This window comes from Micromys minutus (genome assembly GCF_963924665.1).
Source record: "Micromys minutus genome assembly, chromosome: 26".
Lineage (NCBI taxonomy): Eukaryota > Metazoa > Chordata > Mammalia > Rodentia > Muridae > Micromys > Micromys minutus.
The window spans coordinates 13998467-14024707 of NC_137961.1; the positions used below are offsets into that span (position 1 = coordinate 13998467).

At 44.8% G+C, this 26241-nt stretch overlaps 1 protein-coding gene across 1 annotated transcript in view; it reads left to right on the forward strand.

The window, feature by feature from the left end:
* Nucleotides 1-26241, forward strand: part of CHD7 (chromodomain helicase DNA binding protein 7) — a 167637-nt gene that overhangs the window by 95018 nt on the left and 46378 nt on the right. The window contains exons 4-7 of the mRNA XM_080938708.1: nt 12034-12175; nt 15742-15879; nt 16842-16907; nt 22781-22836. Of these exons, the coding sequence (XP_080794834.1) occupies nt 12034-12175; nt 15742-15879; nt 16842-16907; nt 22781-22836 (402 nt within the window). The remainder of the gene's footprint in view (nt 1-12033; nt 12176-15741; nt 15880-16841; nt 16908-22780; nt 22837-26241) is intronic.

Consider the following 26241-nt stretch of genomic DNA (forward strand, 5'->3'; position numbering starts at 1 on the left):
ACAACCAAAACACAGTCACACGCGACTTTACTGTGCTGGAGCAGCTACAGTAATCTGCCCAGAAGCAGTTACGTGGAATGGCAGAGAAACAGGAGAAACAATCGCCCAGCATATTAGGATAAAGACACTTTGCACCCTAACAACGGGGTGGGAGGGTTGGGAGGACAAGGAGGATGGGCTACTTCTGGGCCCCACTCCTCTGATAGACCCATGTTCTTCTTTTTTTACTTATAATATATTTTTCCTATACCTGTTTTTATTGCTCTCCCCGGGTGTCCTTATAGCTTTCAAATATTGGCTGTTAATATTGAAAATAAAGCCAGGCCCTCTGCGCTGGAGAGGATGCATTTTGCATGCGCATGGATTCCCCAGGAGATTTGCATTTTCCTTTCAGTGCTTTCAGTTGTGCGTGCATGGGCTCTGTGAAGTGAGAGAGAGTTTGGAGGAAGTGCTTCCTTTGAATGACTCTTGAAGGATTTAGTGGTCCATTTAGCTACATAAAGATTCTTTGAATGTACAGAAAGAGGGGAACTTGGCCAGAGCTTGTGACTTGACTACTGGGACTTGAATTAAACGGAGCAATGTGACTGCCGCTATGTCGTTTCTAGGAACACGTTTGGTTCCTTGCTCCGTTCCCACCCCCGCTGTGAAATTCAGCAGAAATTGAAAACATTATTTTTCAATCGAGTGAAGGCAGCATTTTATTTTCAACCGGAAAACAAACGTACCACTCTTCATTTTTAAAAACTACACAAAGTACTAAAAACACACGGGCGTGCTTTCTGCCAGCTCCCGGAATTAACAGTAGTAGCTAATTTTTATGTAGTGGCTTCCTTCTTTGGAACTCATTTATAATCTTACAGAGTTAGGGTGTTTTCCCCCAAAAAAACACTTATTCAGTCAGTAACATGTAGATATAAAAAGATACGTTTTTAAGTCCCTAGCTGCTTTTCCTTTCCTTTCTTGTTCCTCCTTTCCCTTTAGAACACTCAGGTGCTATGATTTAGTTTGATTCAAAACGCTGGAAAATCAGACATTGTTTTGGCTCATGCCTGCCAAAGAGGCTGTGTGCAGCGCATGCGCACACATATGCACGTGCTAACGTGTAGATATAAAAAGAAGCTTTGAGCCCCTTTAGTGCTAGTGAAGAAAGAAGTACCCCGATGAGCGGGCTGGCTCTGCCTCTGAACCTGCCTTGCTCAACCTCTTACTAGTCAAGCCAGAGACTAACTGCTTGTGCCCACCCTGCTAGCCCAAAGCTTGCCTTCTCTTCTCAGAGCCCTTAACAATGATTCAGATCCCAGACTCTCCTCCCTTTAGGGTGGCCTCCTCGGTGCCTCCACTGTGGGCCTTACTCTCTAGTTCAAGCTAGGAAAACCATCAGGCAGCTTAGAAAGCAAGTTCTGCCTCATTGTACTGTAAGCTAGATGCAGGATGTCCCTGGTGGGGACATCTGCCTCAGCAGTGAGCTTCAGTGCACTGGAAAGCAGTGACCTGTGACTGCTTTGGTTTCTGCAGGAAAGGAGGGTGTGCCCCCTCCTACCCCACCCCAGAATGCCACCAGATAGCAGCGGAAGTTGAGGAGGCCATGGGCAGAAGTAGGTAGAAGAGGGAGACTTCTCTAGAGACATTTTTTTTCAAGTCTTTCTTAAGGAGGGTGTATTTTGCTATGGTGGACTTGGCTTTGATGTTATCCCTTGGTGAAGGGGATAAAAGGATCACAGGCTGACGTTGTTGTTGTTGTTAAAATGTCATTATGTTGGAGTGCCTTGGAAAAATAGGAACATCCGGCAGGATGCACTGTTCATCTCCTGTTATGAATGATGTGTGGCAGGCTAGCCTGGGTCTAGCCTACTGCTCCTGCCATCACTGGATGTCAAACAGAACCAGGCAGCTTCCTTGCTGGCTGCTCCTCAGCTGTGCAGCTTTAGCTTTGAAATGTTAGGTAAGGAAAGGCTGTGAGATTATGAAAAGTTAGAATCACAATGCCCTTAAATAGTCACTGGAGTACAATTTTATTCTGTTTGATTTTTTTTTTTTTTTTTTTTTTTTTTGGTCCTGAAATACAGAGGGGCGGTGTGGCTGACTTCACAGTGGCCTGCCTTTCCCGTGTCGGTAGAAGGTGGCGGTTTCCCCCTTCGTGCCTTTACTGTTGATCTGTCTGTCCAGTTCTCATCCTGACCATTGCACCCGACTGAAGCATGGGTGGCGAGCATGCCTCCCGTATCAGCCACCCCGGCAGGTCGGAGAAGACAACTGTGAATCCAGAGAGTGGGGTTCCGAGAGCCAGGGTGACCGCCTGGAGTGCAGTCATAAGTAAACCTGACTTCTCGGAACATGGCACAAGAAGTGAGGTGTGCATCTATCAGCTTGGCATGAAGCTGTCCACCAGAGAGGCTTTGGTTTGCATCAGCACGGCAATGTGCAATTGGGTTCTTTCTTTATGCTGTGCTGTGAGACCCAACAGTGCAATGGAGCTTAAGTGGCTCGTGTCTGCATTGGGCTTCAGTGAAAAGACATCTTAGCCAACTGCACTTCTTTTCCATGTTCCAAATTTTAGCAGAGTCCACAACACAGATGTGTAGATTTCCAGTCTTAATTCTTGACCACATTTTGCTTTGGAATGTTACTCTTAAGGATTTAGTTCTTGGGGGGAGGGGGCATTTTCTGTTGTTTTCTCATATAAGTGAACAAATGAATGGATGAGTGAGTGAGTGAATGACCAACACTATAGCAACTCTAAAGACAAGGTCCTGATGTTACTGGCTTAAAATGACCCAGGGACTACTACACTAAGCAGAGCAGATGTTTAAGGGAAGTTTGTTGAGATCAGACAGATGCCAGGGAAGGCCAGGCCAACACTCCAACACAAGGTAGGCTCACATCTGATGCCAGACTACAGTTAGAATACAGTGCCCGGGAGTTTGATTGTCAGATGCAAAGATGACCCATGTATTCAAAACGTGAAATCAAATTAGGCCTTGGAATCTTAATTTTCTTCGCTATTCCTTTCTTTCAAATGTAGTATTTGGGGATGGAGAGATGGCTTAGCAGTTAAGAGCACTGCCCTTCCAGAGGACCTGGGTTTAATTCCCAGAACCTGTATGGTAGCACACAACTGTCTATAATTCAATATGTGACACCTTAACACAAACATACATTCAGGCAAATATCAGTGCACATAAAACAGATAAATGGATAGGTAGGTAAGTAAGTAGACAGACAGACAGATATTTTTAAAAATCTCATATCTACCTTATCAAGGAAGAACGTTTTCTACAATAGCTACATCTTTTAAGGCAACAACATACAGGGCTGTTATTGGGGTGTTTTATATAATGACTTTCATAGAACTAGTAGTTTTTGTTCACATCCTGTGTTGTTTCTAGTAAACCCAAGTTTGTTTGTTTGTTTTTCATTTGTCCTTCTCACAGTTCTCTTCCTCAGGAGGAGTCAAGGTGGATGTGTGTATGAACTAGGGTCCTAAGGTGCCGGTCTGGGGTCAAGTGTGTGGTGGCCTCAGTGGGTGACCAGGTTGCCTGGTCCCAGAGCCAGTGTCAGGAGGAAAGTTTTAGCATGCTGCTGTGTTGACTGTTACTCAGGGTGTACCGCCCCCTTCCCCCTAGTTTCTTATGCTGCCTGCAGTTAGTACTTTACTACTCACACTATTAGATACATTGTGGCAGTAGGAGTTAATTTTTTGTTACATTACTACTCACACTGTTAGATACATTGTGGCAATAGGACTTAATTTTTTGTTACATCACTACTCACACTGTTAGATACATTGTGGCAATAGAACTTAAATTTTTTGTTACATTACTTCTTACACTGTTAGATATATTGTGGCAATAAGACTTAATTTTTGTTACATTACTCACACTGTTAGATACATTGTGGCAATAGGACTTGATTTTTTTTTGTTACATTACTCACACTGTTAGATACATTGTGACAGTAGAACTTAATTTTTTTTGTTACATTACTCACACTGTTAGATACATTGTGGCAGTAGGGGTTAATTCTTTATATTTTTATTTTGTAGGGCTGATCTTACTTTCTGATTTCATGCATTTTAGGCTGCTTTAATTAATCTTTTGAATTTTTTTTGCGTCCTCCCCACACCCAGACAAGGTTTCTCTGTATAACAGCCCTGGCTGTCCTGGAACTTACTTTGTAGACCAAGCTAGCCTTGAACTCACAGAGATCTTCCTGCCTCTGCCTCAAATGCTGTGTGCTGTCACACCCAGCCTACTTTTGTGCTTTTTAAAATAATTTTTATGTGGCACACAAAATGGGTTTCCTTATGTAATTTTCACAGATATATTTTATTGTATTATCTGCCTGATTTCCTCCCATATCTATTCTTTCCCTCAAACAGGACCCTCCTCCTGATTTCTCATGTGCAGGATGCGTATGTCTGTGCGTGTGTGCTTGTATATGGGCATAGTGCACAGATCTAGGTTGCAGGTAGAGGAGAAGACATGAGCCACTTGTCTGTGTGCCAGTAGCTTATTTTGTGTAACATAGTGTTATTTAGTTACATTAATTTTTTTTCCTGAAAATGGCATAATTTTACCCTTAAGACCAGATATCATTCCATTGTGTCATACACACACACCCCATACACATACACACACACACACACACACACACACACACACACACACACATACACATATACACACATACACACACACACCATATATATACATATACACACCATATATATATACACACACATACACATACCATATATATACACATACATATACCACATATACATATATATACATATACACACACCACATATATACACACATACATATACCATATATACACATATACATGCATACATATAATATATATACACGCACACATAAACATACCATATATATATACACACACTTACATCATATAGACACATATATTTACATACATACACACAGCATATATATGTATACACACACACATCATACATACGTGCTTGAGAGCATCTGGGATGTCTCGACTATTATAAACAGTGCCATAGTAAATATGTATGTGTGCATTCCTTTCTCTCTGGTGTGCTGACTTAGATTTGTTCAGGCATATACCCAGGAGTAACAGCTGATATGGAAGTTCTCTTTTTAATCTCTGGAGGAACCTGTATACCGATTCCCACCCCTCGATCAGGGTTCCCCTCTGCCCACATTCTTCCCAGCATCTGTTAATGTTGCTTTTCGTGATGGCAGCCACCCGAGGGGAGAGACGAAAGCTCAGCACAGTTAGAGTTTGCATTTCCCTGATGGTGCAGGATGGGAGCCCTCCAAGTGTTTAGTAGTCGATGTGTGAAGTTCTTCTTTTGAGAATTGCTTCTTCCATTCGTTTGCTGTCTGTGGGAATTTTTAATTGTATTTGTGTCAGATTTTGGAATTGCCTCCTGCTGTTGGGGTCCTTGTTAGAGAAAGCGCCCTTGTGTTGGCCTGCATCTTGTTTTGACTGTCAGTTTCAGCACTGAAAATAAAACAGTGGCTCTCTACCTGCAGGCGCAGGTCTTGACCCCTTTGGGGGAAGTCACTTGACCCTTCCACAGGGGCCACCTCTCAGATATCCTGCGTATCAGATATTTATTTTAACTATTCATAACATCAACAAAATTGCAGCTATAAAGCAGCAACAGAAATGGCCACCGCCACACAAGAAACACATTAAAGACTCACAGATATGTAAAGATAACACATTAAAGACTCACAGAGTTAGTGAGGCAGAGAACCATGGCAGCAAGGTCTTTGGTTCATTTTGAATTTAGATGCTGTAGGATGGACATCCATGTTTCCAGCACCGCTTGTCGAAGAGGCTGCCTTTTCCCAGAGTATGTCTTTTTAAGAGTTGCTAGACTCCTGGCCCATATCCTATGTGGCAGTTCTTACTGGTTAACTTCAGTTTACTTCACACCTAATCCAAGCTGTATGGGAATTCGAACAGGAAGACTGCTACAAGTTCAAGTCCAGCCTAAGCTGCTAAGATTATGCTTGCTGTGCGAGTCTGGGGCCTGCATGTGGATGGCCAGTATCCATCCAGCAGCTGGGCGCAGTGGCATGGGCTCGTGATGGGTGCTCTGGGGAGGTATCTCTCCCTAGAGCCTGCTGTGCACTCGGCTTAGCCAACAGCTGAGCTCCAGGTCAGGGAGAGCCCAGACATTGATCCATGGCGCTGTGTGCACACACATGCCCCTCCAGCATATCAGTTGTAAAAATGTGTCTCAGTGCCCTTCTTAAAGAAGATGGTGTAATATTTTGGAGATGCTTGGATCCCTAATAATGCTCCTGATTAATCGCCCTGACCTAAGTTTCAAGGTTGATTTCTCCCGCTGTAACGAGAACCCTCATTAGCTTACTTCATCCTTGGGACCTGCTAGGTCACAAGCTCCCTCGCGCTGTCGGTCACCTTTGTTAATTGACTTACTCCTCATCGCATTTGGTTTCACGATATGGGTCCTTCTGAAAGTTTCTTCTGAGAATGAAGATGGTAGGTTGACACTAATGACTATTTAACTGCGTTCTGTTTTGTCATAAATCAGGCTTGCCCAGGCTTTCTAATAAGCTCTGGCTCTTTGGACAGAGCCTTGTTTAGAAAACCTGCAATGTCACACACAAAAGTTGGTCAACTCTGATCTACCAGCCCCGTCTTAGGCAACAGCTCCCTCTCTGTGTTTATGGTCTGTCATGTCTTCAGCTAAGTAGGAATCCTCCTAACCCTCACAGGACAGTGCAACTCTGACTAAAAAGTCTGTGATTGTACCTAAGCGTCCCCCTCCAGGTGGTGCATGCTTTTGATGGCATTGGGATAACCGAGGAACTAACGAGCTTTGGGGGCTGTAGACCACCACGCTGGCCAGTGTGACACTGGCCAGTGTGATTCTGCTCTTACAATAAGGTGTGACATGGGAGACTCGAGGAGCAACAGTGCCTTTTGTATTTCCAGGACGTCACTGGATTTCTGTTTGATTTCCAGGGCTCACTAGCATGAGTAGAGGCTCCTATGTGTCTAAGTCTGTGGGGCAGGATAGATAGTTCGGTGTTTGTATTTCGGTCATCTACTTTTTAAGGAAGATAGGAGAAGAACGGACTTTTGAGTTGGAGATAAAATCTATAAATGGCATTTATTGTATTGCTTTTGAAAATCTGTTTCCCTCAAGTTTATTACCATTGTCAATTGTCACCTCATTTCACGCTGTCATTCTTTGGTTTCTTCTTTTATCTTTCCTTTCTTCCTTCTTTCCTTCCTCCCTCTTTCCTTTCTTCTTTCCTTCCTTCCCCCCTCCCTTCCTTCTTCCCTTCCTTCCTCCTTCCTTCCTTCCTTCCTTCCTTCCTTCTTTCTTTCTTCCCTCCCTCCCTCCCTCACTCCCCCCTCTTTCTTTCTTTCTTTCTTTCTTTCTTTCTTTCTTTCTTTCTTTCTTTCTTTCTTTCTGGGATGATCTCAAGTAACTCTGGTTGGCCTTAAAAACCCTGATTTTGCTGTTTTTTCCCACGGCTGTCCCACAGCTGTCCCACTGTACTCTGCCCCGTGTGTCTGAGACAAGCACTCTGTCAGCTCACCCCACTCTTCAGCTCCATTGCGTTGAGCTTCATAGAAGGTCCATCAGGAATGTGGGTGCCGTTCCAGCTTCTGTCTTCTTAAAGTACTTGTTTTTATTGTGTATGTGAGCACACCACAGTGTGTACACATTACAGGGTCATGCACTATGAGCCCTTAGGAATGAACTCAGGGTACCAGGCTTCTGTGGCAAGCACTTCCACACAGTGAGCTGTCTTCTGCGCCGTCTCACGGTTGTGTCATATATTTTTAGTTTTATGATGTGTAGGAGGCTTTTTTTTTTTTTTTTTTTTTTTTTTTTTTTGAGAATAGGAAACTATCAACATGTAGTAAAAACTCTGTAGCAGGGCCGTGGTGGTGCAGACCTTTAATCCCAGCACTTGTGAGGCAGAGGTGGGCAGATCTCTTGAGTTTGAAGCTAGCCTGGTCTACAGAACAAATTTCAGGACAGTCAGGACCTAGAGAAACCCCATGAGCACCTCCCTCCCCAAAAAGAGCTTTGTGTTTATTATTAAACTGTTTAAGTAGGAAAACGATCATAAGCAGCCTATTAGCCCATCTCAGTAGGCAGTAGGAATTCAAAGATAGTTCTTTTTAGCTCCCAAGACAGTTGATGAAAGATACTCGGTGCTTTAATTTTAATATAACTCAGTAATGTTAGCACCCCCTTTTTTTTTTTTACGGTTTAAGTATTTACATGTTGTGTGACACATAAATAGGAACTTGAAATCATACCTGATCTAAGACTACTGTGTCATTCCGTAAATGTTTCTTGGAACTCATTCCAGGATCTGTCAGCTAAGTCTTGCAGATGAGCAGGTAGGTGTCAAGGTACCAGAGGCTAGAGGGTGTTCAGCACTCCTTACATATGCCTGCGGGATGTGGCTGTGAGGAGCATAAAAGAAGTGCATGTTGTGACTTGTATAGGTTGGACAGGGCTGGTGCCCCAGCACCGAGACTCGTAACATCACACGTTGGGGATTTGATTTAAGGACTTCATCTGACTTTAGAAACCTGCATAGGAGTTTGCAAATGGTGTTCTGGCTGTCAGGATGCTGATAGAGGAGGTACAGGAGACGAAGAGAGAGGTAACAAGTATGCCTGGCTTTTCTCGTGGTCCTACTTTCAGATTGCTGGGTAACAAAGCAAGGTGCTGAGGAGGCATCGCCGCAAGTGTTGGGAGCACACGGAAGCTGCGCATCTGCACCGTGTGGCTCTCAGTGCCACACTGCTGGCACAAGGCAGGTCCTCACAACATCCTCATCCCTACAACCAGGGCAGATGCCCTGTTGCAGGTTCCAGCTTCGAATATGGTTTGGAAGAATGAGTGTATGGCTGTGTTTGGAGTCTGGCAGTAAATGAACAGTTTGAGCCTTACAGACACAGACAGAATGGTACGTGGACGCTGTTCTTTTCCCACTGGTCTCGTGCTGGGGACCCTTCCCATGGGGCGAGAGGTGTGCTGGCAGTGACTGTTGTCGTCTTGGTTGGTGTGACAGGTGTTTGGCTGAAGTGGTGGTGGCGGCCTAGGGTGAGTGGGCCCTGCGTTCTTTGAGCCTATGACTCAGGATGATCATCGGTGTTCCTTCTGCAAAGGTTGTTTAAGTGAGGTGATCCTTGAAGCGGGTAGAGCTTCTACGTGTTCCGCCATTGACTTGGCACTGGGGGGCCTGGGTCGCAGAGAACACATGCTGCTTGTCCTTCAGGGGTGGTGTGCAGAGAGTGAGCATCTCTGCCTCGTTTCTTGTCTCTCCTCATTCAGACTCACAGGAAGGCTGGAGATGCAAGGGGAGTGAGGGAGCGGAGGCACAGGAGAAAGAGGTGTGACTTATCTGGAGTCACACTTGGAGCAGTGGCAGTTAGAGCTCAGGCTAATTCCTGTCTGGTGGGAACCAGCATTCCATAGTACTTCGGGTAGAAGGGGGGGAAATGGACTTAGATTTTATGTAGGTCAAAGCAGTTTGGATGTTACACTTCATAGGAGTCCAGATTGGCTTATTCCAGAATCATACCGAGGACAACTTAATGTAAGTAATTGAACTTTGTCCTGGATTATAACGTGTTTGGGTGGCCACTGAAGATCCCCTAGTCTTTTTCTGACTTCTTAGGGTGCTTGATTTGTAGACAGCTGGGTGGGAGAACCTAGCTGTCTCTCAGCATGAATGTGGTGAGCTCTAATGAGTTTGCCTCTCCTAGCAATCAGAACCGAGAGCGCTCGCCTGAGCTGTGAGGTTTTTGTCTACGCGTTTGGAGAGGTCCTGATGACCTCTTGGAGGCTCTGTACAGCTCCTCCTTGGATAGAGCAGATGGAAAGTCTTTAGTGTCTCTGTCCCCAGCAAATAGACGCTTCCTCAAACCTGGCTCTGGGCGCTCTCCAGACAGTCAGCCTTTCCCTCCCGCAGGCTGCCACTTGCAAGGCCCGAAACCCCACAAACTTGAACTCCATCCTCCTGCGCTCTGGATGACAGAGGTCACCGTGGAAAACACAGCACCGGCAGCTCAGTTTACCTGGCAGCGGCTCAGCCCTCTGACAGACCTACCTCTGATTTAAACAAATTCGAGAAATATGTAAAGTTTTGGAAGCAGTTTTGCACTGATTTGATAAAAGAAACCACAAAACGCCGCAGCGCAGGTGTTGAGAATGTTTGAAAGCTGATTGAGGGAGGCAGATGGCTTTAGTCAGTGGCATCCAGCCAAAAGAGCAGGTGCTGGTCATGTGACCGCTGGTTACCAGGGTAATCTGATTGCTCTTGGCGTGCAGATGAAAGGGAAGGGGCCCCAGTGTTCAGCTGTAGTATTGTATAATTTGTGGCAGTTAGAGCGGAAATAAATGCTGGAAATGGAGCCTCATGGTAGGGGAGACTTCTGTCAGTGTGCAGCGTAAACACCAGGACACTCTCCTCAGGAACTGCCGCATGAATTTTTTAATTTAAAAAATATTCTGCTGTCTGTCGATCTCTGACTTGGTCACGCCTTCTTCTTCTTCTTCTTCTTCTTCTTCTTCTTCTTCTTCTTCTTCTTCTTCTTCTTCTTCTTCTTCTTCTTCTTCTTCTTCTTCTTCTTCCTCTTCTTTGGTAAATAAAATCAGCTTTTGAAATGTAAGCTGCTATTTGCGATCATCTTGAATTGTTTTCGGTTGTTTCCTGATGGAGCTGTTTGCCATGCTAAAATGCTCATGTATGAAAATAAGCTCCGAGTATGGAAAAACAACAAGTTTAAGGCCATCAAAACCATATTAGTGGGGAAAGCTGCCATAGGTGTGTGCCGGAAACACTATTGACACACTTTGGAAGGGTTTAACGTGACACATCTGCACTCAAAGCCATTAGCTGCTGCAGCCTCTTCCCAGTGGCTTAACACCATCTTGTTTGATGCGTCTCTGGGACCTTATAACGTTTAATAAATGGGTTTTGAAATATATATATTTAGTTTGTTAAGCTACTTAGAACTCGAGGCTCCCTAGAAATAGTTAAAAAAAAATAAAATCTTTGCTGGTGTTCAGATCACTTTCTGTGCTGTATATATAAAACAAATGATCGTCGATGTTAGGAAGTCTTGGGTGCAGAGTGCAGATTTAAAGGAGCACTGGGTGTTTGCTTTAACACTACAGTGAGGAAGGGTTTTGGGCTGGGGATAACCCAAGAATTTTATTTTTCTCGGAGTGTAATCATGCGTTTGGTTTATCATTTAGATCTACTGGTATTTCTCAGTAACATAGAAAGTGAGCCTCAGTTATTGGTGACACACACACACACACACACGCACACACACACATCATTTTACAGACTTAGCTTTTGGTAGAAATGCTAATTGTGGGGCTGCTGGTGGCGTCAGTGGTGGGACCCTTGCCCAGTACGTTCAGTCGCAACACTGGGGGAAATGAAGGCCAAGTGTGATTATCCTTCCAAAATGCTCAGCACCAAAAGGAAACTTACTCGTAAACAAGAACACCGAATCAAATAAAATTATGCATTTCTAGGAAGTGAATTTTTAGTAAGCACTTGTAAATGCCATATGTTAAAAAAAGAAACACTATTACTGGCCACCGTAGGACTTAAGATGGCTGTGTAAAACTCTGTGGGGGGAGAAATAAGGATATGGTCATTAGATTGTAATTTTTTTTTCTTTGGTTAAAAAATTTGTCTCCACCTGACTTTTTAGCAAAGAAATATCTTAGGCTTTGTTTCTGTCACATCCTGGTATGTCGGCAGGGGCGGGGGCTGTATTCTGTGGAGTGTTCGGAGTTTTACATTCAGTTCTGTTTGAGATTTGCTGAAGGTCATCAATTATGAGTCTTGTTGTTAAACCTTAATTAGAAGCACCATCTAATGAAAAGGGCCCAACACCCATCGACCTGGCCTTTGCCACCACTTGTTCTTAACAGAAAGAGAGGGCTTGGGGCCTGTGGGAAACCACACCAAAGGTGAACGCTAAGTGATGTACTTTGAATTCTAGTAATAAGAAACCGGATTCAGAAGCAAGTGCTTTGAAGAAGAAGGTCAACAAAGGAAAAACAGAAGGTTCTGAAAACTCAGACTTGGACAAAACACCCCCACCATCCCCAGCCCCCGAAGAGGACGACGACCCAGGTGTCCAGGTAATACCATTATTCATTTCAGGGCTCTGGCTGGGGACTGGGGTAACTTTAGCCACGTGTAAAGCACCCAAGGCTCCTCTGGCTTTGTTGTCAGGTGCGTGCGCGATGTCCTTGTTGTCTGGAATGTTATATCGGTGGTGAGGAGAGCCAGGGCCCCCAGAAGCTCAGCTCACTCCAGGGCCACCTGAGCTGTGAGATTGCTAAAGCCAAGGCTGCCCATCATTTCCATCTGTGTGTGTTTATGTTTATGCTCCCTAAACATTCTTAGCGTTGCTATTCTATCGATTCATTTAAAGTGTCATTCACGTAAAATTTTTTCTGTCAGTTTTTATTTGGTTTCTCCCTCTCCTTCCTCTGTGTGTGTTTGTGTGAGTGCACATCCATGTAGAGGCTAGAGGGCCACCCTCAGGTGTCCTTCTTCTTCTTCTTCTTCTTCTTCTTCTTCTTCTTCTTCTTTTTAAGGATTTATTTATTTTATGTGAATACACTGTCGCTGTCTTCAGACACACCAGAAGAGATCATCAGGATCCCATGACAGATGGTTGTGAGCCACCATGTGGTTGCTGGGATTTGAACTCAGGTCCTCTGGTAGAACAGTCAGTGCTCTTAACAGCTGAGCCATTAGGAGCCCTGTGTTTTTGAGACAGGATCCCTCAATGTCTTGGATTTGTGAAGTGGGCCAGCGGTGACTGGCCTGTGATCCCGAGCTCTTGTCTCCACTTCCCTAAGGCGGGCATTGTGAGCATAGCCAAGGCGTCATGCTTGCAAGACGAGCACTCTGCTGACTGAGCTGTCTATCCTGCCCTCGTTAAGTATTTGTTGTTGTTGTTGTTGTTGTGTTTTTGTAATAATAACCAAACCCTACTTTGTAGCTTATTGATACTAGGTGGTCAGAGACGTGATTATATTCATGACAGAATTTCCATGAACAAGTCAGTGATGTCCCAGATGGTGACTTCGTCAAATTGTTCCTCGTGAGCTTTAAAAGTAAACAGTAGGAATTTGGGTCCTTGTGTGCGTGAGCCTCACTGCCTTCACTATTTGGATGGACACGAGGACTCGAAAGTACACGTGACAGCTGTGAATTACTTCCTTGATAGGTTCCCTGGAAGTATGCCAGTCAGGCCCTTTGGGAAGGCTGGGAATGTGGGTTGTGCAAGTGACATCTGAATTATCAGGGAGCATTACTGTTGAGTCCCATTAGAATAGGCAGCCCGCCCTTAGGGACCAGTTGGGCTTCCTCTGACCAGTAATATGCTCCAGGTCTTCCTACCTATGGCCCAAGGGGTCTTTAATATGTGGCCGCTTACAGAGAACTTCAGCTTTAATACTGCCTTCTTCTTGAGTAGAACAGCCTGAAAGAAGGACCCGAAAGGGTAGAATGTTTGAAGATGGCTGTGATCCATGTGGGTGCAAGGAATCAAACCTGGGTCCTCTGCAAGGGCTCTAAACCGCTGCACCATCTTTCCTCTTTAAAGCTGGCTAAGGAGTTCGAAAACTATACAATTTTTTAAAATGGAATTCATTGTATCCTTCAAGTTGTTTTGTCTTAATCTGTGCCGAAAGTAGGGGCGTTGACCATTTGGACAATATTAAGAATTATTCTCATAGACCGGATGTGGTGGCATGTGCCTTTAATCCCAGCACCTGCCGGTTTGGGGCCACTCCGGTCCACATAGCAAGGTGCAGGCCAGCCAAAGCTACCAAAGGAGACCCCATCTCAAAACAAAAGAATGATTCCCATTCTGACGAATGAGCTACTGTTTGGGGTGGGATTTTTCCCTTCTCCCCCTTTCTTTCCACTCTCCTTGCCCCCGCACACACTTCCCACCTTTCCTTCTCCTCCCTGTATTTCAGGTAGGGAAAAGCGCTTAGCTCGGTGCTGCTGTCCGGTTGTCTCAGTTTAACAGTTCTACATTCAACAGCCAAGTCAGGCAGCCACAGACACTGCCTGAAAAGGTGTCTTCCTGCTGCCTGACACAGGAAGTGATGCAGGCTGCTTGCTTGTTGCTCTTCCTGTGCTGTCTGTGAGGGGCTTGGAGCGAAAAGTTTTGAATGTTCTGGTTGGTCGTCAGAAGTGAATGGCGTGTGAAACTCCAATTGACTCTTTCACAAGGCGTGGCCACAGCAAGGCCATGGAAACACATTTTAGTTTTCCCCTCAGGATTTTTAACCAAAAGCATCTTTATAAAGCAGGGTAAATCGCATTGTCTTGCCCTGAGAGATCACAGTGCCTGCCCTGCCTTCTTCATGCGCATGACGGACATTTGCTCCCTCCCATCTTAATACCGGCTTTAAAAGTGATGAAACTCTTTTAAAAAGCAGCAGTTTGTAATTCTTAGGAAAAACATTTGTGGCTGGCATACCTTGGTGACGTTGTTATCCTCTCATTAAGAATTTCGGTTTTCCGCTCTTTATTTCTTAAAAAGAAATTACTTTCTTTAAAAAGGATTTTTCTTTTAGGACTGAAATTGCCACGCCTCCCCCCCCCCCCCCCCCACTTCTTCTAACTCTTCATTCAGAACCTCATACCTAGTGATGATTTCTATTTCTTTGGATTTTTTTTCTATTAGCAAGAGCGTGCACAGGTGTCTTCTTAAATATTTATGGAAAAGTAAAACACTGTGCGCAATGCTTGCTCAGTGGAGTCTTCAGTATCAGAGGTTTGTTGACCATCCGCACGCTCAGACAGCTCAGACAGATGGTTTGCATTTGTCTTTAGTAGAATCAGAAGCTACTCTGTCACGTGATTTGCGTTCATTCATCGATCTACGGTGGACAGATTTCCAAATACAACAGCCAACAGCCGTACTGACTAACAACCCCTGACACTTAAAGCAGCGTGGTAAAAAGTTGTATTAAAACCAGAACTGCCAGGCATAGTGGCACACAACTTTAACCCAAACGTTCGGGAGACAGAGACGGGCAGATCTCTGGGGGTTGGAGCCCAGCTTGTTTAGTTGTGAATTTCAGGCTACAGAGTGAGAATCTATCCCCAGATAAACAAACAAACCTTATGAGTTGTTCGTTCAGTTCCCATTTCTCCCTCCTTCTCCAGGACTAGGAATTGAACCCGGGGCTCTGTGTATGCTAAGTAAGTGTACACTCCCAGCCCCGGCCCCAAACTGTTTCTTTTAAGCCCCAAATTAAAGTGCATTGGAATACCTTGAGAAAGAACAATATAACAATGTTTGTATAAACCTTTATAGCCTGTAGATTATTTTCTAATGCACTGTTGGCAGTGAACTCTCTGCATTAAAATTTCAGTCATCCAAAAACAGCGGGTGTTGCCGCTGCCATCAGTGGAGATGGCCGAGTGAGTGACGTGGTTGGTCACACCCCTGTGTCCTTGTTGAAGCAGCAGAGTTCCAAGGTTCCAGGACCCCAGGTCTCCAGTCTGTTCCTGTGATTCTCACAATGGTCTTTTCACTTGACGTTCAGGATGAAAACTGTCAGTTTCTCTTTAAGATTTAAAATGGAGAGGGGGGGAGAAAATCGGTCTTACTACTGTGTACCCAAGGCCCGCCCTTTTAAATAAAACTCACGTTGTTGGCATTCTATCGCAGAAGAGGCGGTCCAGCAGGCAGGTGAAGAGGAAGCGGTACACTGAAGATTTGGAGTTCAAGATTTCTGATGAGGAGGCAGATGATGCAGATGCTGCTGGGAGAGACTCCCCATCCAACACGTCACAGTCAGAGCAGCAGGTCGGCAGCCAGGCTTGTGGGGTTTCATGTGCACTTTCGAGGTGGACCTGGAGCAGGGCCACGTTCTGCTCATGGTGGCCGATGGGTTGAGGGAACCTCGTTGTTTAGTTGTCATCTTAAACAGCCCTGCTCACTCCAGTTTATTTCCATACAAAGCTATGTATGATACCTAATCCGACACAGTTTTGGAGAACTGAGGGTCTCCGCTGGGGAAGGGTCTGAGCTAGACTGCGATGCACCGAGTTCCTCTGAGGATTCAGCGCGGTAGCTCCTGGGAACTGTAATAAACCACCTGAGCTCATCTCCTGCCGTTGGGCACCGTCAGAACCCCTTTGTAAAATTACCGCCTTGGAGTACCCAGCAGGGCCCACGCTATTCTCGCAATGCAAATGATGGATAAAATAGTTTGTACGCAGCTTGGGTAGTAATGGAATTGACTTATTGTGGAGATTTTATTCTTCTCTACTCTAGTTAACAAACTGGCCGCCAGTTGAAAGGCCCTATTAAATGCAGCTTCGTGCTTAGTTGGCAATTTGTTCTCCATTAAATCATCATGCGATGTTGTTTCACGCAACCCCTGTAGGAAAGAGCTCCCTAGAGTAACAGAGCGGAGAGGGCGGTCGCCCCATGAACACGGGTGCAGAAGAGTTGCTTTGGACCCGCTGTCCTGCACAGATTACTTTTTCTTAGCAGCCAGGGCGAATGCTTGTGGGTTGAGGGACGGTGCTTGTCTCCATAATTAACCACACAACCAGGAAGTCATAAGCACAGCCCTTCCTTTGTCTCTCTGTAGTGTGAGGTTTTTCTTGCTTTTGGTAATCTTTCCCCACTATTGACTTTGGACCAAGTGGTTTAAAGGGCGAGGAGGCACGGGAAGGAGGGAGCGCTTTCCCACTCGCCTCTGCTGCGTAGGTCAGATGGTTTTCCGTTTGCATTGATTGACACCACGTTCTCTTTTTCAGGAATCTGTTGATGCAGAAGGCCCAGTGGTGGAGAAGATTATGAGCAGCCGCTTGGTGAAAAAGCAGGTGAGCGCCATGTGCAAGCATGGGAATCCACGTGGGGCGGTCTTCTAGGTTGTTTGCTAGGTACTTTTAAGATTCCATCATGGAGCTGGGTATGGCGGTGCATACAGGAGGATCAGGAGTTCGAGGTCAGCTTGAGACCATTTCTCAAACAAACAAACAAAAAAAAAAGCAATAACAAAAAGCGGAGTCCAATGATCACATTATCATAAGATGAAACTTCTGGTAATATTTCTGATCCCCATTCGCCTCTAATATACTAATTTTATATACCAATATAAATTAGGGGAGGGGTGATCACTCTGGAGTGAAATCAGAACTTCTTGAAGCAATGACATCAACATATACCAACCTTTGTAGCACTATTTGGAGAAAGCAAGAAACTCAAAAGACTCCAAAGAAATATTTAAGACCTACAGAACCACACACTGCCTTTTTTTCATAAAAACTGTTCCTAAAAAGACCTTCTTGGGAGTTCCCTATGGAAATGCCCTGAGTGAGGCCTGCCTGTCATTGTGGCACGCTGACGCCTTATCAGGCCGCTCACAGCCTTCTGCATGTGTAACTTCCTGTGTTGAGGGTGTCTCTGTTACTGCTACAGAGGTGACATGGACAAGCAGCGGCTGCCACTCGGCAGCAGGTAAGCAGGCCAAGGGACATTAGGAAGAAGAACTCCAGTATTTTCTCTGACCACTGGAAATTCTCTGCTCCGTGCTGGTTGCCTTCTTGCCCAAACTGGGAAGTGCTGAGCTTGTGTCTTTATAAAGTAGGTTCTGTGGATATACGTCAGCCAGTCACACCCGAGTAGTTCTTTGTATGTTTTGAGATGTAGAGCACACAATGTGCTTTCTTTTAGTAAAATGTATACAAGGTGTAGTTTCCCAGTGGTCAAGAGAATCACGGGATTTAGGTGCTATCCTAAAGCTTGTCAACTATCAGATGAGGGAAAATAAAGACAGACAGACAGACAGATAAAAGCACCGCTCCCAGCAGCAAAGTACTGGTGAGCACAGGTACTTAACACAAGTATTTCTGTTAATGTATCATCTGTCGGGGCCAAAGAGGTGACTGAGTAGTTGAGAGCACTTCCTGCTTCCAGAGGACCTGAGTTCTGTTCCCAGCGTCTTTTTTGAATGTTTCAAAACCACCTATAGCTCCAACTCCGAGTGACTTGATGCCATCTTCTGACCTGCAGGCACATTGACAAGAGCTCATGGAGATACCCTTGCACCCATTGTGGGCCTGTGTACCCCTCACTCAGGCTTTCTTTCTTATGTACTCAGGGTTTGCACATTTATCAGCTTATACACTCATGCTCCTGTAAAGCTACCCAGAGCAACAAGTCAAGGTACTTCCAATCGGTGTGAAGGTGGAGTGCTGGTGGTGACTGGATTGTGGCTTCAGACCCTGATGGCTTAAATGATAAAGCCAAGCCAGGTCTGTCACCTGTTGAAACAGACACACACACTCACTTAACTCACGAGAAAGGTTGCCTTTTTCCCAGTGACTCCAGTTTGTGTGTAGAGATACCCAGTAAAAGAGTTGACGCGCTTCAAAGAGCGGTCCCTTCACTGAGCCGAAGTGACTCAAGGAAGACAGCATGTTACTGGGACTAATTTCTGTTGAGCTGATGGTAGTTCAACAGGCATACTTAGCGGGCTTAGAGCTGAAATTATAAATCAACTCTATTGTTCATAGCTAGTGAGATCAGACTTGGTGCGAATGAGGCTTTGCTTCCTGTTTTTGCCTGCCTCAGAGAACTTAGTTTTTTTTTCCCTCTGTCCACCTTTACTGGCAGGTACCCATGGATCACGAACTGATAATACCACCATCCTTGAACAGCCCCCCGTGTGGCTTACTATAGGCATTAGATGCCACTACAATTGTATGAGGATGGAGCATTTATTGTTTGGTTCTCAACCTTCCTAATGCTGTGACCCTTTAACAGTTCCTCGTGTTGTGGTGGCCCCCACAACCAGGAAACTTTTTCATTGCTACTTTATAACTGTAATCTTGCTGCTGTTATGAATCGTAATGTAGATGTCTGATGAGCAAAATGTCTGATGCCTGACCCCTGTGAAGAGGCGATTTGATCCTCATAGGGGTCATGGCCCACGGGTTGAGAACCAGTGATTTGTTGGCTCGGTGAATCTGGGAACGGAGCAGATTGATGGGGAACGTTCTGTGGAAGACAGGGACTGTCTGAAAGCAGCCAGCCGGCAGCTTCTTGCTCATCTGTTGCTGCTGGCTCTCAGGCTCCTGAGAATCCATCAGAAGACACTGAGCATTAACAGCCACTAACTTTTGAACTGCTGATGCTCTCAGTGTTCATCGCTTCAAGCTATCAATTTTAAAAATTGATAACAGGGGACAATATTGCACGTGGTAACAAAAAGAAATTTGAGATTTTCCTGTGGATTCGAGTTATGCTTCCTGTTACCATGAATAATTTAAAGATTGTCTGTGAAAAGAGTTAGTGCTCGAGATCTCTCTTTCTCCCTCCCTCCCCCCCTCCCCCATATACATGTGCACACATGCATCTGTTTCCTCTGTGTGGCCCTCTGTCTGTCAGTACCATGGAAACTGGCTGTGAGCGCTCAGGTCCATCCCACATGTGCTAAAATAGTAGGAGCTCAGTGTGTTCCAGAGTCTGTCACCTCCTTCCCTGAAGCGTCCCAAGGCCGGGGATCCGTTATGATGGAGTTCTGTAACTCAGATGGTTCCCTGGGAGAGCCTCCTCAGGGTAGCGCATCATGACAATTTGAACATTGTCCTAAACATGAGTTAATAGCCCCAAGACCCAGGGGAGGGGTCTTGTATATGAACGTCGTTACGTTTGAATGTGTGAATAGATATTTAGGGTACACAGGTGTTTTGTTTTCTGTATTTAGTTGCACACTTTCTATGTGCCATATAGCTATAGAAAATAGTCAAAGTCCTTTTTGGATCATAAAGTCAGAAGTATCTTAGAGGCAGATCCTGAATAAACTATATTCTATCTCCTAAAATTTATTTTTTAACTTATCTAACATGATATTTTTTCTCCATAAGAAGTTACTTTAAATTCCAAGGTTGTTGAGCCAAACAATAAAGAAGTAGAATGTTTTATAAAATTAAAGTCTTAACCATGTTCCAAAGAATATATATAATTCTATATTATATCTATATTCTATATATATTCTCACTAAATAGACTGTGACTCACACTCTGTTGGAATATGAAATATATTAGACCAAAAGCAGTTTATTATTTTTGTCTGGATACTTTTTCAGCTTTTGTTTATTATTTGTATAGTTCTGAGTAGGGGAGCTGTCTGATTTAGAAAGGCCATTTTTTTCTTTAAGGGTGCAGATTATCATGTGCTGGTAACTGTTTCAGGCCACATTAGAGAAGTGGGCTTTTTTCCTGATGTAAAGTTCTTGGTTACATGAACAGTGAGACAAATATGTTAATATATCCTAAGCATCCAGTTTCGTGTAACCTGTAACGATTCCTTATACTCACGGGGGAATGGAAGGAGTGCCCATCTTTCAAATCTCCTGAACACATAAAAATACTCAGAGCACTGTCAGGTTAGACAGGAACTTGCCAAGGAGTGAGATGAGCGTTGTGTGTATGTGCATGTGTGCAGCTGTAAACCACCACCCCACCATTCCTGGGTCGGCAGAGTAGGGTAGCTTCTGCACACTGGTAGTGGTACTGTGGTATTGGAGGACAGACAAAGCAGAGGTCTTCAGTGAATTATTGGAGAGAGCTATGAATCCACATCCTATCAGTAAAGCATGTACACGTGTATGTAAAATGTAGTTAGCAGCTGTCGTCGAAGCTCTATAGCAAGAACGTCGCCATGTTACATGTATGGCCAGTTAAACAGCAGACAGCGTTTTGTGTACTTGGGGACATTTAGAAGATACAGGTCCCGCGGGGGTTCTTCACCAGTTCCGGGTGCTGCTAACCAGAGTCTCAAGAGCACATTTGCTTCCCAGACAGTTCTAGATCCTCTTGCCCGGGGTGTCAGCAGGTTCCTCCAGGAATAGGTGATCGGGACAAGAAGGTAGCTCTTACTGCGTCGAGACGGGTAGCTTTCAGGGAGCAGAACAGAGCTAGAATACAACCAAGTCCCACTGCTGAAGGTTCAGGTCTGCGCATTTTACTGACAAAATTATGGGACGCTGAGCCCATTAAGGAAAAGGCAGAAGGGAAAGCATAGAAGGACAAGAAGAAACGGCGCCATATATACGTGACAGTGTGTTTGACCTCACCCTGAAGGGGTGTTGTTTTCCAAAATCCACAGAAATAGGGATTGCACCCCAGGCTTGTCAGAGCACGGATATTTCAGATCCACTTTGAGTTGACTTTCAGGATGTGCTGTGAGACTCTCCCTCCTGCTGGTTGTCTTTAGTTTTCTACTGGAGTCTCAAATTCTGTCTGGACGTAATCTATCTTGAACGGGAGTAGGGCGGAGAACTAGCGGGGTTAGAAATGGGGTTTCGGGTCCTAGAGGGATCGTCACTTGAAGCAGACGGAGCAGTGAAGTGACCTGGGTTTCTGTGCTACCTCATGTGGCGTAGGCCATTGTTTCCTTCTGTTTTGGATAAATAGAAGCTGAATGTGTTTACTTACGAGGCTGTGTTATGGGTTAGGACCTTTCCTGAGCCCACTAGGGCGAAAAAAGGTGTTGGGAGGTTTTGGCCACACTCTAGAATCTAGTCCTCTCCTCGGTGAGAAGCAGCTTAAAGTACAGGTTTAATTGAAACTGATAAAAGATCTGCGGGAATCCTAAACAGCTCATAGTCTGTAACTGTGGTTTGAGTTTTCTATGTGGAGGGCAGCCCGAGAGCCCTTGGAAAGCATGTACCTTCTGTCATCCTCTATGCTGGCTCTCCTCTTTGGCCCTGGCCGTGTTCCTACTCACCCTCATTTTCTTCAGAGATCTATGCGGCCACACAGCGCCCAGGCGTGAGCCTCCAGGCAGGCTCGCTGGCTCTCGTAGGAGCGTAAGAGAACTTCCTGAAACACGGGTAAAGGATGTTTTTGATTGACATCTTTGCTTTATCTGCTCAAACACTTGTAAGAAACTGGCGTCTTGTGAGTTGTTTCACACCCTAAAAGCAAAAGCAAAAAGGCAAAGAGAGAGATTTCCAAACCTTAACATCGATGTTGTCTTCGGTACCTTCTGACCAGCGAAAGCTCTCGACTTGGCGGACATGCATCGCAATTTTAACCCACCTAAATGTGGGACTGGAAGTGTTAATTTTATTTGGCTGCTGCTGTGTGTGAGACATCTTGTCTGAGAGACTTTAATTGTTCCACTGAGTACAACTCAAACTCTGAGTAGTGATGCCCTGAATCCCACCATAAAAACAAGGTTTCCTTTTATATGGTTTCTTGTTTAGAGTTATTAACTATATGGAGAAATAAATGTCTTTTAAATATTTTAAAACATTACAAAACCCACAATGTAAAGTTGCCATGAGGCAGCCAAAAATAATACATATGGCGTTCAGGAGAGCAGTTGCTAATTGGCTGCTGCCTGAGAAAATGGTACACTTGGCGTCTACTTAACACTGCGGGTTTGGCAGAAAGCCAGGTTTGGGGTCAGGTTGTTGTGAATGAAGCCGCATGTGGTTAGGGAGGAGTTAAAATGATTCATGCCGTACAATCACATGCACGTTGAGCGGAGCAGCGTGCGTGCGCCTGAGTACATCAGTCCCCATGGAACGGGCTGCCAAGGCTTCCTGTGCTCATCTTTCCAGGAAGGCCACCTCAGGCACCGAGTTCCCATGTGGGAGTGTGTGGCTGCTCTGAGATCTTCAGTATGTGATTTGCGTACCCCAATCTTTTAAACTGTGTACCCCAATCTTCTTTCGTTGCAGAAGGAATCCGGCGAGGAGGTAGAAGTTGAGGAGTTTTATGTGAAATACAAAAACTTGTAAGTATGGGGAAGGGTCTACCTGGACTACAGGACTTTTTAAGAATTGTGAACATGGAGAATTCTCTATGGTTTCTTCGGTGCCTCAAAAAGGCTGTTTTCCTCCTAGCTTTGCTATTCGTGGTACTTTGTGGTCTTTTTCTAGAAAAACATTTAACGTGTAAAAGTTGACTAACTTTCTTACGGAAAGAAACATCTGATGTGTTAATAGTGAAATGAAGTAAAAGCTGCCCGCCCCAGGAAGTGGCTGTTGCTCCTCACGGTTTTCCTCTCCCTCATCTGAGATGAGAACTCTGTACCCCTCAGAGGCCTGCAGCCCAGGGTTCAGGCTTTAATGCAGCGGGCTCTGGCTGTGTGCATTGCTTCCCAATATTTGTTTAGTGGGTTTAGTTTAGTTTTCTTTAGTCTGAACACAGCTTCCATGAGCTGTGCTGTATAGGATCTGTGTGCTCTCGGCCAGCCAGCATGGTTTTCAGGATTGGTCGTTACCTTCCCGAAGAAGACCAAGGCACTCCCTAACCAGACAGACAGCTAAGGACAGGCACCTTCATTGATCACAGATCTGTTTTCTCTGCTTTGCTCTTCTGGCGACAGACTGTAAAGCCCAGGTGAACAAGCCCTGGGTATTTTAAAGAGGATTTTTTGGAGTTGCTTTGAAATCAGTCTAAGTGAATACTAGTCACATTGTCCTAAGAAAATGTGACCAGTGGGTGCCATGTCTCTCTGCTTTTGTCCCTTTGGTTTGCACTGTGTAAATACAGGGTCACTTGTCTGAGGAGGTAAGCAAAATGAAGGTGTCTCTCTCGGTCTTACTTCTTGTCAGTGACAAGAAGTCTGGAAGTAGAAAATAAAATACACAATAAATGTTAGCTGTCGTCAGCACTGCGTCCTCATGGTGGGTTTATGTCTATGCAAATTGTTCATATGAGGTGATTTCCTGTGGGGGATCCTTAAGGAGAGAACCCGGATAGGTAGAGAAGGGGGTAACTTAAATGAGCTGCAGGGGGAAGCTCCTCGGATGTGTTGGGTCAGATGGAGGACTGAGGCTAAGTGTTGATTGACATGTAGTTGCACCAATAGATGACAGGCATTGGAGACAGAGTGGGTGGGACCCAAGACAGTGCAGGGCCCATACCAGGCACTGCTGCCAAGCCAGGAGAAGTTATCAGATGGGCAACAACAGGTGGGGGGGGGGTGCTAAGCTGGTTTTCTGTGCACTATTATGGAGAGGAAAGGGAAATTAAACTTTCAATAAAAAATTTTATTAACTTGTTTTGATGCTAATTCAGATTTGTAAAAAAGTTGCAAAAGCATTAGGAAGAATTTTATTTTTATTGTGACTAATCTGTGTCTGAAATACGTTGAGATTGTTAAATATGGCGATGTCTGCTAAGTCAGCTGGTTCATCGCTTCCAGGTAGGTTATTTGAGCTTTTAACTTAAGGATGGCCTTTATTCTCTGCCTTGGCTAATTCATAGGCAGGGGGGTTCATTTTGTTGTGGTTTGAATTCTTCACTCTGGTAGCAGTATTTATTTTGCACACGTTTCTCCAGATGTAGCTGGTGGGGGTCCCTTTAAGCTGGCTGTCTTTTCCCTTATCCCTGTGAGCTTTGACGCCGGAGTGTGTTTCCAGCTCACCCTGTGTCTGCAGGTTGCAGCTGTAGAATCAGTTTTGGGGTTTTCATTCGATGGAGAATGCAGGAGCCAAATGTGGGCCGGGAGCTTGTTCACCGCTGCTGAGAAGCCACTTTCTGTAGATGTTGCTAGGGTTGTATGCACACGTGCAAACACAAGCACACGTGATCTTCAGGCACACGTATCTGTTTGTTATATAGATGTGCTTACCTCTACCTGGGCACCCACCTGCCTAACAGCTAAACAGTGCCTTTGGTTGATAATCCATCCCAACTCCACCCAGCACTCCCACGGGGTGCCCTCGGCCCTTTCTCCTTCCAGGGGTAGCTATTCCCCTCTGCAGAGTAGCTGGTTCTTATGTCTGGTGTATGTTTGTTTGCCAGCCTTAAAAAAATACAGGAAAGGAACTAAGAGTTCCTAGCTGAGCTGGTGGTGCCGCACGCCTTTAATCCCCGAGCTTGGGAGGAGGCAGAGGCAGGGGGATCTCTGAGTTGGTCCACAGAGTGAGTTCCAGGACAGCAAGAGGACACAGAGAAACCCTTACCAAAAAACAAAACAGAATAAAAAGAGAATTACAAGCGTTTGTTCTGTTTTGTTTCTTTGTTGAGAATGTTTTATACTCATTTCACAGAGGAAGGTTAAATACCTAACTTAAAATTACCTTAATTTCTAGGTCTCCGTCCCTGTCTTAAAAGGTTGTATAGCATTAATATACTCTTTACCATTTTCCCTCCTTAAGCCCTATTCTGGACATCACTACATGAGTCTTTGTGGGAGGTGTGGTTACCTTTTTGACAGCTGCATAGTATTCCACTGCATGAGTGCAGCGTGGCTGTTCAGTCTCCCATGTCTGTGACTTTGTAAGTAACTTCTTGCATTTTGTAGTGATAGACAAGGCCACAGTGATTTTTCTCATTCATGCCTATACATATTTTTAATTTGTCGGATATTTACCATCAGGTAAATTCCTTAAAAAAAAAAAAAAAAAATGAGATTGCTATATGGAGGCATTAAAAAAAATGCATGTGGTTTAAAAAAAATGTTATAAATTTTCATTTGCTTGTTTTGTGAGCACACATGTGAGCACATGCATGTATGCCACCGTACATGGTGGTAATCAGAGGACAGCTTTTCGGAGTCAGCTGGTCTCCTGTTTCCAGTACTAGCTAGTCTGTGAAAAAGAGTTCTGCTTTGTTGCATTAACGAAAAAGAGACAAGGTGCAGCCTTTGCCTCTGTTTCCTCCTCCCCGAGTGATCAGTGGCAAAGGAGAATGTGGAGTCTGATGGAACATGTCAGATTCCAGGCGACAGAGCAGAGCTAGCCTGTGCTAACCCAAGTACTTGTGTCCAGCTTGGAACCTTGCTAGTGGCTTCAAAGGCTGGCGTCAGTTACTTGGTGTTCTCTGACCGTGGTTGTATCGCCTGGTGTTTACTAGAAATTTGTGCAGGCCAAAAGCAGACAAAGCAGTAGTAGCTACCTTACTGCTCAGGATAATTATCTGCATGTTGATGCGCGCACATTTGGTCTGTTTTCTGAGAGTATGTTGGGGAGAGTTATATGAATTCACACGTATGTGAGGCATTTCTGTTTAAAATACTATTCTATTCTCTTTCACTTAACTTTCACGTTTCATCAGCCCTACATCTAAAAATACATCTTAGGACATAAACATCAATAGAAGGGGTTTCGAAAGATCTCGTAATTGCCACTTAATCTCTGTGTAGCAGTCGATGCTAGAGGAGTCGTAGATCCAAGTATGTCCCTTTCTT